The 13221-nt window shown below is 55.6% G+C and overlaps 1 protein-coding gene across 4 annotated transcripts in view; it reads right to left on the reverse strand.

The window, feature by feature from the left end:
- ARVCF (ARVCF delta catenin family member) overlaps positions 1-10206 on the reverse strand; it is a 44535-nt gene extending 34329 nt beyond the window's left edge. For 2 of the 4 annotated variants that reach the window (XM_070399364.1, XM_070399361.1), the window contains exons 1-2: positions 10182-10206; positions 4439-4492 (exon numbers count right to left, since the gene is read on the reverse strand). Coding sequence is in view for 1 of the 4 variants with exons in the window: in XM_070399363.1 (XP_070255464.1) it covers positions 4439-4618 (180 nt within the window). In the remaining 3 variants the exon portion in view is untranslated. Of the gene's footprint in view, positions 1-4438; positions 4746-10181 lie in introns of those variants that run through there. The other 2 variants (XM_070399362.1, XM_070399363.1) reach the window with 2 other exon arrangements.
- Positions 10207-13221: the final 3015 nt, after the last annotated feature.

A 13221-nucleotide genomic window follows, 5' to 3' on the forward strand; every position in this document is an offset into this window, starting at 1 on the left:
AGCTGGCATGGCACTCACATCACAACTGCAGTGGCCGGCACGGAGCCCTTCCTGCGGCCTGTGGGGCAAGAGCCAGGGTCTGAACCCAATCCTGCCGCATAAGTGTCCTTCCTTCTGCCTCACCTGAGATTGCAGGGGTCCTGGGGGTGGAAAGGGACTCAGGGCTGTGGTGTTGGCGCCTGTTTCTCACATTGAGCCCGTAAGGTCTGATCAAATAATTGAATCGATGCCCCCTCCCCTGGGAAACTGACCTTTAAGTAATTTTAGGTCTGACATTCCCTTTCGCTTAGACCACATTCCATTTGCTAAGACCAGTAACTTTCCCCTCCAGATTGCCCAGGATCTAGACCCACCCAGAGAATTCCCCACTGAAGAAGCCCGCCTAGAGTCCTTTAAAATATCTGACTCCCCTGCCCTGGGTGCAGGCACCATTTTGGGGCTCAGCCTATCTGGTCTCGCCAGATGACCTAATAAACTTATAATTCTTTACCACTTTCGGCCTCATGCGCTCCTCCTTCGGCGACTCTAACAGAGCCCACCTGGGGAAGGACCCACAAGTCCAATCACAGAGGCCCCTGGATGCCTGGCTTAGGACAGCCCACAGGTGAGAGGGCAGCCGGCCGGCCTGAACCAGGCTTTCCAGCCATGTAGGCAAGATCCTTGCGTGGCAGGCAGATTGGCCAGCCACCACACCCCTACCAGCCATGAGGCTGAGACACAAACAGGACACGTGAGCCCCTGGCCAGGTGGTGCCACCCACTGCGGGCATGAGGATGCCAGGCTCAGGACCCTTGAGAAAGAGGCCAGTTCACTCCCCCAGCATGACAAAGCCGCCTGGGTAAGGGACACCACATGTGAAAGCCCACAAACTGTCATCAGGAGACCCATGCCGCTCCTTGCAGGTGGTTCTGGGCTGTCCCATGCCACAGGTAGCACATAGCACTCAAAGCCTGGATGTCCATAAAGGAAGCCGGTCACCTTTGGGGTTTCTGAGGGGGCCCCACCATGGCAGAGACCTGTTCTCAGTAATGAAGGGTGCTCAGAGGGGCTTCGAGCCCAAGATACAGGGAAAACAGAGCAGGCGAGGTGTGTATGGGACAGCACGTGACACAAACCCACAGAGGGAGGGCCAGCGGGCTCCAGCAGTGCGAGCCTATGATTCCAAAGAGGGAGGAGGTCCCAACAGAGTGGACCCAACATGTCCCTGTAGCTAAACATACAGAGGGATGGGCTTCTGAGAACAAGGGCTGATCACGGGAGGCCCTGACCGGATCTTCTTAACAATCCACTGGGCTCTGGCCAAGGGCACCACAAACCCAAGGACACATTATGTGACATTTCCAATTTCTGGTGACAGACAAGACACAGCTGAGCAGCCCTAGCCAGTTTGGCTCAGTGGATGGAGTGTCAGCCTGCGGACCAAAGGGTCCCGGATTCCATTTCAGTCAAGGGCATGTACCTCGGTTGCAGGTTCCTCTCCGGTCCAGGCGCTGGTCGGTCGGGGCTGCAGGAGGCAACCAGTTGATATGTTTCTCTCACATCGATATTTCTATCTTTCTCTCTCTCTTCAACTCTCCCTAAAAATCAGTGGAAAAAATATCCTCGGGTGAGGATTAACAACAACAAAAAGACACAGTTCAGCACACTCCCCCTCCCCGGAGCATGCCTGCGCCTTCCCCTTCTCCTTCTCCTTCCCCCAAATTCGTGCATCTCCTAAACGCTAAGGGATCCCACAAGACGTGCAACCAGGGGAGCAATGGGCAGCAGCAGCTCATCCCAGGCGAGCCCCCTGAACCTGTCCCCAAGGCCCCCTTTTCTCTGGCTCTCCAGCCAGCTGACAGCAGCCCCGCCTTGGCTCACTTCTTCCCCATAATGTTTCCTGAGAGCTATGGCTGCCCTACCGCTCTTTCTTGTTGCTTCTTCTACCCTAAGCCCTTCCTTGTTTTGCTGTCCCCAGCTTTAATAAACATGCTCTCAAAATAAATAAAAAAGAAACAGCTCAGATACAACTGTATAAAAAAAGTTAAATCCTCACCTCACATTTATGTCCAAGTAAATTCTAGACGAATGAAATCTTGAGTGTAAACACTAAACTAGAAAGAGCCACCGGAAAAGACTGATGTGAATTTATCTGGCTACATGCTGGGGAGGACAATGCATAGAACAATGAAACAAGTAAAAAAGAAAAAAAAACTCAGTAGACTTCACCACAAAATATGAAAAATGTCTGAATATGTAAACCATCACAAACTAAAATTAAAAGGCTGAAAAAAACTTGCAGCAGGCAGGCAGACAAGGGAAGAATTCACTCTTTAATGCATCAAGACTCATACCAATGGCTAAAAAACACATCAAAACCTCAAGAAACCCTGGCTGGGGGCCAGAAGTGCAGTCTCGCTCAACCACAAAAGCCGAGCTGAGCTCTAGCCAGTTTTGTTCAATGGTTAGAGCATCAGCCTGAGTGAGGACTGAAGGGTCCCAGGTTCGATTCCGGCCAAGGGCACATGCCTGGGTTTCAGGTTCGATCCCCAGTAGGGGGTGTACAGGAGGCAGCCGATCAACGATTCTCTCTCGCCATTGATGTTTCTATCTCTCCTCCCTTCCTCTCTGAAATCAATAAATATATTTTTAAAAAAATAAAAAAAGAGACCCACCTCAAAACAAGGAGCTCAACACAGACTGAAAGTGAAAGGATGAAAAAACATCTTCCAGGCAAATGGAAATGAAAAAAATAAGTAAATTATATATATATATATATATATATATATATATATATATATATATATGATTGATTTCAGAGAGGAAGGGAGAGGGATAGAAACATCAATGGTGAGAGACCCCTAACTGGTTTGGCTCAGTGGATAGGGAATCGGCCTGCAGACTGAAAGGTCCCCGGTTCGATTCCGGTCAAGGGCATGTACCTTGGTTGTGGGCACAACCCAGTGGGGGGTGTGCAGGAGGCAGCTGATCAATGTTTCTCTCTCACTGATGTTTCTAACTTTCTATCCCTCTCCCCCTTCCTCTCTATAAAAAAATCAATAAAATATATTTTTAAAAATGGTGAGAGAGAAACATTGATCAGCCGCCTCCTACACACCCCCTACTGGGGATCGAGCCTGCAACCCGGGCATGTGCCCTGAATGGGAATCGAACCCTGACCTCCTGGTTCATAGGTCGATGCTCAACTACTGAGCCACACCAGCTCGGCAGCCTGAGCTTCTTTAACCCGATTCAGAGCCCCTGCAAGCCTACCAGTCTGGCCACCAAGACGCTTGGCTGGACCTTTGTCCTCCAACGCAGCCAAGTGGCAGCGGATCCCCAGCTCCCACCAGCCCAGCTGTGAGCCTCCAGCAACTGATGTCCTGGGGAATAGACAAGAGGGGGTTCCTCGCACCTCTCCTCTGTCGCACAGCCCTTGGCACAGGACACGCAGGCATCTGGAGATCCAAGGGCTCTCACCACCCCCTGAGCACTGACTGGGCCAGGCCCCCACACTGGGCACTCAGTGAGGATCCACAGAGCTGGTCGGCTGAGCCTCCTACAGAGACGGCACCCAGTGGGTCGGGGGCAGATCACTGGGCTGGGGACTGGGAGCCTGGACTGGATGGAGAAGAGTGACTGGGTGCATTCTTACAAGCCATCACCACTCTATGAAAGCCACCACCACAGTAAACTCTGGCAGACTGAGGTGTCAGCAGGGCACACCTTGCACCATTCAGAGGGTCCTTGGGGAGACAGGGGCCACTCAGCCTCCTGCTACACTTCCTGGCATCATGCCCATCCCACTGGGGCTGTGATTAACAGAGAAACCCACAAAACAGATACCACCCAAGGCCTTGGGCCAGCACATGTCATCAGACTATTCAGGGCACTGTCGACCATGGCAGCTTTCGCTCTACAATGCAGACCAGTGTGGCTGTGAGTGGCAGACCTACGGCCGGCAGGATTGAAACATTTCCTCTCTGGGCCCGACAAAGCCTGCTGCTTGGCCTTGGTGCCCTCCTCCTGGCACTCTGGCATGTGGGCCCACTGCCTGTCCATAGCTGGTGGCTTTAGTCTCCCCTGGCAGCAGGGACCACCCTGAGCTGGGCAGGCTGTGCCAATATCGGACACTGCCGTGGCAGACGTCCATGTGAAGGTGGTGCAGAACAGCCCAGCTAACATCCTGGTCAGTTGGCCCGAATGCAGGCTCATCCCTTAAGCCAGGTGTCAAATGGTGGCTGCTGTCCACACTCAGGCCATCAGTGAATCCAGGCAGGGGTGGCAGGAGGTCCCAGGTCCAGTCCAGGGTGCTATGCCCACCCAGCGAGACCCTGACTGGAAGCACACACCACTGAGAGCCACGGTCCATCCCTGTTGACCACACTGACCCAGCCCACCAGGACACTCTGCTGTCCTGTGTGAGGAGATGTCCCCAGGCCAAGCCCAGGTCACCTACCTGTCTCAAAGGGAGATCAGCAGGTCCCGACACCCATCCTGCCGACTCCTGCTCCTGCAGGGAAACCGAAGGCACCTCGTGAGGCCCACCTGCCAGGCTAAGTCTCTTCTGGATGTGGCCAGACTCCTGGCTGGGCACCGTCATCCCTGATCCCGAGGTCACCGGTGGTGCTTCTGGCATGCACAGTTGTGAGCACTCCTGTCCCCACTCGACTGGGACCGTCACATCTGCAGTGTGCACTGGAATACCATGGTCCCTGTGTTTCCAACGTGTGACGATTCTTCAGAAGTGTGATTGTTGAGTTGTGAACCGATGATAACATCTGTCCCCCTTCTAGAAGGCGGGGTGTGCTTTGTTGTGTTAAAGGTCCAGAAAGGAGAACTCCCACACCAGCGTCCAGCCCATGCAGGGTGTCACGACCCGCTGCCTAGGGCTCTGTCCCCACCCCCTGCTGGGCCCTGCTTTCCCCCTACTTGTCCTGCAGGACAGGCCACCTGCCTTTCCTGAGGCTCCCTCAGGCCACCCAGCTCCCTGGTCTCTGGGCCCCAGGGACTGAAGCTATGGCCAAGTGCCCTTCACATGCCTGCAGAAGTGGGGACGGAGGACCCACGTGGCCTTCTGTCTTGACCAACAACCTGGGAATACAATCCCCCTCGTATCAAGCCTGGAGGTGTTGCCAGAGAGTGTCTGTGTCATGAAAAAGAAAGCCAGGGTGGCAGAGACAGGCAGGGAGGGTCTGGACCCCAGATGGGAGGCTATCTCCCGGGAGGCGTGATTGATTTCAGGAGCTCTCGCCCTCAGCTCCCCGGTATCTTCCAGATTGTTCCACCTATGTCCAATCTTCCTTTGTGGACGTGGCCCCTTCGGGGCCTGGAGGGTGGGCCTCCCTCCTCACTCAGCCCCTTCATCAAGGGTAGGGGCTTCGAGTCAGGGAGGATCATGGGGTCGGAGGCAGGACACTGGGGCCTGAGGCAGGGCAGCACAGGAGCCAAGCTGGGCATGCACATGCATGTGAAGACATGAGCTTGTGCGCCGAGGAAGGGAGGTGTGGTCAGGAGTCCACCTGCCCTCGGAGCCCTCCTGCTCACAGCCCAGATGCTGCTGCTCCTGTGCCTAGGTCTGAGGCTCAAGGATCAGCTTTTGCTCAGAATGTGACATTTCTGGGACACCTCCGTTTTTGGCTTAAATGTTCATATAGAGCTTGTCCCAGAGAACTGCATGCCTTATTTATTTATTTATTTATTTATTTATTTATTCAGGCCTGAAAACCACCAGGCTCTATCCACCTCGCCCTAGCCGGTTTGGCTCAGTGGATAGAGCGTCAGCCCTCGGACTGGGTTGGATTCTGGTCAAGGGCACATACCTCGGTTGCAGCCTCAATCCCTGGCCCTGGTCCAGGCGTGTGCAGGAGGCAACCATCGATGTTTCTCTCTTTCTCTATCCCTCCCACTCCCTTCCACTCTCTCTAAAAATCATTGGGAAAATATCCTCAGGTGAGGATTAACAAACAAACAAAAAAACCCACCAGCCTCTTCCCAGCACTGGCCTCATGAGAAGCCTCTTTTTTAAATGGTGGAGGTTTTATTATTTTATTTTATTCATATATTTTTTTATTGATTTCAGAGAGGAAGGGAGAGGGGGAGAGAGACAGAAACATCAATGATGAGAATCATTGGCTGCCTCTTGCACGCCCCCTACTGGGGATCGAGGCCACAACCTGGGCATGTGACCTTGACCAGACTCAAACCCAGGACCCTTCAGTCTGCAGGCCAACGCTCTATTCACTGATGAGAAACCTCTTGAAGTAACTGGCTGTGCACTATCATCACATAGACTCTCACTCGACACCTTGGGCCGGCCCAATACCCCATGTGACAGACGGGGAAACTGGGTCCAGGCAGGGTAGCACTGGGCCAGCACTTGAACTCAGGAGGTTTTCCTGCCCCCAGGGCTCCCACAACTCACCCACTGAGCTGGGAATGTGCGGTCACAAGAAGAATGTGCTCCTTCTCCTGGGGCTCCTGCCAGGCCAAGAACCCCACAAACACAGAGGAGATCAAGTAGTAAACACTAGTGTGGGGGTGGGAACGTCTGCAGGGCCGCCTGGGGGAGGGAGTCCAAGGAAGAGTTTCCCACAGTGGAGGGTGGAAGCAGAGGGAGCGGGAGGGCTGGGGAGGCATGGGTCTCCACTCCCAGGGCATCCTTGTCACGGCAGTGCTGTATCGGTCAGGACAGGGCAGAGCCTAACAGGAGTCCCGGGACAGTGGACAAATGGATCAACAGATGAACAGACTTGAGATATGAAGGTAGAACCAGTGATGGGATTTGTGATGTGAGGGCAGGGAGTACCTGTCATGGGGAGCCCTTCTCATCACCCCCTCAGAACTGGTCTGCAGGTTCTGGGGTCACCTGCCAGGCCAAGGACCCTCTACCAAGAACCTCAAGGTCAAGGGAGTCACCACACCCCTTAATCAGACCCACCCCAGCCTTGAAAAGGCCTGCTGTGTCTCCAACTGAGGCAGAAGCCCAGTCCAGCCTTCAAGGGCCAGCCTCCAGGCCAGAACAGCAAGCTATGGACCCGCAGACATCTGACAACGAGACAGCTCCCATGGGCACCAACGGAGTCCAGAGGAGGGCTGGGGCTAGGGCTGGGAGGGCTGGGCTGGTGGCCTGGGGCCACAGTGGGTAGTGAGGAGCTCAGGGGAGGGTCTCCAGCAGGCCTGTCGGAGAGCCCGCTTTGCACCAGAGCCTCGGGCTGCACCACGGCAAATCCTGATGAGCTCTTCCAAGCCGCCTCCCTGTCACTCTGGTAACTCGGTGCATCGTGAAAAGGCACCCACTTTGGCTGCACCCTTTCAGTTATAGATGAGGGCACTGAGGCAGAGGCACAGCCTCGCCCTGAGTGGCTGGTTTGGAGTCTTTGCCGGGACGCTGGTGATGGCGGGGCTGTCCTACGGAAGCAGGGCGGTGCCTGGGGTATGCAACGGAAGGAGTCCTCACTCAGTGCTGTGCCGCTGCAGGGCCCGTCCCTTACTGCCCTCGCCCAAGACGGTGCTCAACCACCCTGCCATCCAGACTTAGGGTGTCCTCTGCCTGCACCAACGGTGAAGAGGGGCTCTGAGGGGTAGCAAGGGGCTTGTTCCAGGGATTCTGGCTCCTCTCCAGCTGCGCACCCAGAACAGGCAACCTAGAGAAAGCAGAGCCCTGGTCTCCCTACAGGGTGCCTCAGGAAGGGTCCTGGGTGGAGCCAGTCTGGCCCGGCACGGTGGTCCCTGGTGCCCTCTGGTGGCCGCACTTAGCTTGCTGCTGCTTTGCTCTAGACCAGGGGTGGGGAATGTCTAGCCCTGGGCAGTACAAGGCCTGAGAAATCATTTAGTCTGGCCCTCCCAAGGCATTCGGGGTGAGTTAATTAAATGTTTGACCAAATATAGCAGGCAAATTTTTAAGCTGGTAATTTTGTATGGCTCTTGATTGATGTTATAAGTATTCAAATGGCCGTTGGCAGAAAAAAGGTTCCCCACCCCTGCTCTAGGGGCTGCTGGCCCCTCTGGGTCCACTGGGGCAGGGGGAACGCCTATGACTGACCCAGGGTCGGGGGAGGGGAAAGGGGGAGCCATGTAGGTGAGGTCGTTGTCCACCAGCACTGGGCTCATCTTCTGACCTGTGAAGTAGGTCACCATGCGCTGCCCTTCCAGTTGGGAAGGCCCATTGAAAGGGTTCCTGACCCCATGTCCCCCCTCTGGTTACTCTCTAATTCAGGGGCTCCTGCAGAGTGGCCCTAGACCTCATCCTCATCTTGATGGAAGCTGCAGCAAAAGGACACGTCTTCCCCCGATTTGAGCCATTACTGGGGAATTTCCCAGAACCCCTTGTACCCTCTCCTCTGTATCCCACAGTGCTTGCCCCCAAGGCCCTCATTTTCCTTTCCTGGTCCTCCACTCCAGCTCTGTCCCCTCCCTCTCTCTGCCCCCTCCCTCTCTCTGCTGAAGCTGGGTCACAGGGCACATGCTAGGGGCTGGCTGAGGCTCTGCATGCCTGGTGTCCTTGGCACCCCCCAACCCCACCCCCAGATGTGTTTCAAAGGATCCCACTGCTCATGTTCCCCAAGCCTGTCTCTTGGGGTGAAGGGGGCACAGTAAACCCACCCTGAATCCTTGTGCAACACAAACAGGAAAGGAGATGCAAAGGAAGCCCCAAATTAGGAAGAGACCTGAGGGGTACCTCTGGAGGGGGCACTACAGTCCAGATGTGACAGGGGAATGGGGGCAGCTCTGACTTAGTAGGACTGAAGGCTGAGGGCTTGAGCCAGTTCGTCCAGGAGGGACTTGGTCATCAGATACCAGGGTCTTGCAGAAAAGCGAGTGAGGAAAAGCAGGGTGGGGCTGGCCTCGCTGTGCTCACATGACCCTCCTCCCCTGGCCAGATCAGAGTCCCCAGCAAGAAGAACGCCATGTGCCCAGCTCTATGCTAGATGCTGGCAGACCACAGACTTGCAGGGGCAGCAAGGGATAGACATGGTATAGTAGATGGAATAGAGCAAGGCTGGGAGAAAGCATACCTTCAGGTTCATGGCCACACATGCTGCGGCCAAACTCAAGGCCTGGACCACCTGCTTGGGAATTGAATGGCCATGGGCTTTGACTGTCCCCTGTGTCCAGCCCCGTCCCAGAGCTACACTGAGCACAGGTCAGGCAGGCAGACCTCTAGTGGCAGCCTGGATCTGGGAGTGGAGGCAGGCAGAGTAGAGGGTTCACATTGTGCCCCTGTTGCTGTCCTTATGGGGCAGGTTCCCCCATAGGCACTAAGCTGCTCATCCCCTGAGCACCTGAATGTGTAAGTCCTGACCCGGTGTGTGCCCTGCACAGCAACATGCGTGACAAGGGGAAGGGGCATGAGCAAGAGGTGACTGCCCGAGGTTACATTAAGAGTCTATCCTAAAAGATCAAACCCCATTGAGCAGGTTCTTCTCTCTCCTTTGTTTCTAAACATGTTTGGATCTAAAGTGCATCGGAACCAGAGCAATACACTCTGCATAGGTTACGAACGGTGACTTGTTGTAAGTCCCTAATATTTAATTATTTGAAGATTAAAATGGAAGGCTGGGAATGCCCAGCTGCCTGCCCAAGGCGGCACCTCAGCGAACCCGGGCTGGGTAGCATTCTGAGTGGATAGGACTCGGTTCTGCTAGGGTCCCGGTATCCCACCGAGGTGGCCCAGGGGGATGAAGGTGGGAGATAGGGTGGGCGGGGCACCGCTCAAGGACCCAGGACAGCGTCCTTCTCACCCCCTCTTCACCCCCCTTGTCCTCTAGGCGGTGGAAGCAACGGGATGCGGAGACATCCCCTCGGCCCCCGATGAGCCCCAGCGCTTCCCAGCGGCGCACCGCCCCCAGGAAACTTCCCTGTCCCCGTAGCCCCTCCGGCGGTTGTAAAGTTTCCGTAGATGCACAGCCCTGCTGTCTACAGGGCGCCCGGCGTCGCGCGGTGCAGGGGCCCAGCCAGGCCAGTCGGGCAGGGCCCGGAGGCCACGCACAAAGGGACCTGTCCCCGCCAGTCGAGGGTCTCGCGCACCGCGGCGCAGAAGATGTGCGGGTGGGGCGGAGCTGGGTTCCGATCCCCAGCCCGACCCGGTCCAGACTTGGACTCCCAGCCAAGGACCCCGCCCCGACCCAGCCCCTGCCCGGCCCTCACCTACAGCTCCAACCTCTGGCTCCCGGCGGACCCCGCCCTCCGGCCCAGCCTACCTGGAGCTCGGCGTGGGCGGCTCCGCAGCGCGGCCCCCGCCCCCAGAAGGGTGTCCCCAGGTCCCTGAGCGTGCGGGACGCGGCGTCCCCAGGGCGCACTGCAAGGGGCGGTTCGCAGGGCCTAGAGTTGGAGCCGTGCGGGGGCTGACCCTCTTGGCCCGGCGATCAGCCCCCGGGACAGCCCGCGCGCCCCTCGCGTGGCCCGTGCGCAAAGCGGTCCTAGCCAGCTACTCGGCTCTCCACCCCGCCCCATCCGCCCGCAAATTTTCCCATTGGTCCGGAGGCCCGGCGCGGCCCAGCAACCGGCGCTGATTGGCCAGGCTCGGGAGACGCCAGCTTCCCATTGGACCATCTTAATGTCCGTCCCGACCGATACCGGTCCCCTTGTAGAGCGGCGAAGGCCCGGCACCTGCCGGACCGCTGCTGCGGCGGCGGTCTGGGCCTCGAGGCCGTTCCCTCCCTCCCTTCCTCCCTCCTTCGAGGACGTCCCCAAACCGTCGGGCCCCGAGCAGGAGCTGGAAGGACTAACGCCCCCTCCCCGGATTCCGGCCGCGTTGTCCCCATCACCACCCCCACGTCGTAGCTATTCTTCGCTAGCACCTGCTGTTTGCCAAGCGCTTCTCCTGTCCACATCGAATTGTGTTCCTCACACAGCCCGCGGGGGAGAGTTCTGCTGCCACCACCCACCCGTTTGCAGGTTGGGAAACAGACTCAGAGAGATTCTCACTTGCTAGAGGCCACCGGGGCCCCTCTGATACCTGGGCCCTGGGGCTCCCCCGCCTTCATCTCCCCAGGGTTCCCACAGCAAAGGCAGGGAGCAGGCTTAGAGAGGCCGTCCTGGGGGATGTCCTGCAGGGTTTCCAGGGCAGGAAGGGACCCCCTCGCTGAACAAGGGGTTTTCCTCTACTTAACAGTGGTTCTCAACCTTCTGGCCCTTTAAATACAGTTCCTCATGTTGTGACCTAACCATAAAATTATTTCCGTTGCTACTTCATAACTGTCATGTTGCTACTGTTATGAATCGTAATGTAAATATCTGATACACAGGATGGTCTTAGGCGACCCCTGTGTAAGGGTCGTTCGACCGCCAGGTTGAGAACCGCTGCTCTACTATCAGGCCTGAATCTTCAGACACACTGGGCTCAGCCCACCTTACGGCGCACCTCAGGACTATCCTCCACCCCATCCCTCATCCCACTGCCACAGAGGAATCTGTGCCTATATTACTCCCCTCCCTGGTGTCCCACTTCCTCCACCCTTCCCTGGGTTCGCAGAGGAACACTATGGGGTTCTGCCACCTGGGTTGAGTTTAGCAAAGGTTGTATTTCCCTGCCGGGTGGAGAGCAGCCACGTGGTCCCTGCAGTGACACAGGGTACACATGTGACCATGAATGGGACTATCGCCCTAGGCCAGCGGTGGGCAAACTTTTTGACTGGAGGGCCACAATGGGTTCTTAAACTGGACTGGAGGGCCGGAACAAAAGCATGGATGGAGTGTTTGTGTGAACTAATATAAATTCAAAGTAAATATCATTACATAAAAGGGTACGGTCTTTTTTTTTTTTTTTAGTTTTATTCATTTCAAACGGGCCGAATCCGGCCCGCGGGCCGTAGTTTGCCCACGGCTGCCCTAGGCCAACCCCCCCTTAACTCTGTGGTGTGGGAGGCACCAGTGGGGATGCTGCCCATTGGGGATTGTTTCAGAGGCCTCGTTCTTGGTCTAGGCCTTTCCTGTCCTGGTTGCACCTGGAAAGGATGACCAGATAGACCCTCAGATCACCATATTCCCCATGGCCACCCAGGGAGCTACGCTGCCCGCAACACTGCCAATGGAGGGACCAGACATTCGTGTCTTATCCACCCATGTCAGAGGCCAGAGTGTTCACCCAATAGTTTCTTAGTCAGAACAAAGAAAGGGAAGTGACTTGAGGTTAGAACTCGCCCCTGGTACCACCGTTGGGTCCCCAGTGTGCCTTGGCATACAAGACAAATTGATCCCAGCAGCCTTTCAGAGCCAGGCAGCCACCACCAATCAACTGGAGTTGGCACTTAAGGGTGACATGTGGGGTTCAGGGTGCAGATTCTTCTCTCGTGGGTCCTGGCCCTACGAAGTTTGAAGAATAAACCTGTGGACAAAAAGGCTTCTTTAATAAAAAATAGAGAAGTTTATTGGAAGTATATACAAACTCCATCTGGGCAGGAGTGTCCCCAAAGGGGTCCCCCTGGGGAGGGGCCCCCAAATGGGAAAAGCCTGCTCTCTCTCTCTCTCTCTCTCTCTCTCGGGAAAAATATAAATCCAAACATCTAGAATCTGTATCTACTGAGTCTCTTTGTCTCTGCGTTTATAAAGGCTGTAGTTGTCTGAACCTGACCCTTTCTAATTGGACCTTTCCTTAATTTAGGACCCCCATACTTTCCTCATTGGTCATTCTGCTATATAGTATTAGTTTCAAAGCTCAAAGCCTACGTGGTGCCCTTCACATATTCATCTTATCTGTTCAGGTTGGAGTTGCTTTTAATCTACCTTATGGCTCTTTTCATTGCTCAGGCCAGAAGTGCCTCCACCCTCCCTGAACAGCCCCCCTTCCTGTCTGCCTAATTAAGCTAGCTAGCTAACCCTTATCAAGGGGACAGCCATTTGGCATCCTGGCACAAGGATGTTGCTCAAAGCTCTGGGCAGGCAGAATGTAGTGTCCCTCTCTGGAACACAAAGGCCTTGTTTAGCAAGATAGCTCTTTTCCCACGGAGCCACATAACCGGTGACATTCTGGCCTAGTTGCCACATGGGCTGGGGCATTTAGGAATGGATTTAATTAGTCCAACATTCACTGTAGATCTCACGAAGGGCCTTGGCCCTAGTCCTTCTGGAGCCCCTCTTCTTACAGTGACCTTGTGGTCCAGCATCACCTCTTCCCTACACACTTGCTCATGGTGGCTAAAGGGGCTGGACAGACTTCTGCTGAGATTATTCACCTAAATCAGACCAAGCAGTCACCTCTGTCCTCCTTAATTCTTGACAGGGTTGCAAAGACCCATCTGC

This window comes from Myotis yumanensis, unplaced genomic scaffold (assembly GCF_028538775.1).
Source record: "Myotis yumanensis isolate MYYU_CA2020_CCGP unplaced genomic scaffold, mMyoYum1.0.hap1 SCAF_19, whole genome shotgun sequence".
Classification (NCBI taxonomy): Eukaryota; Metazoa; Chordata; class Mammalia; order Chiroptera; family Vespertilionidae; genus Myotis; species Myotis yumanensis.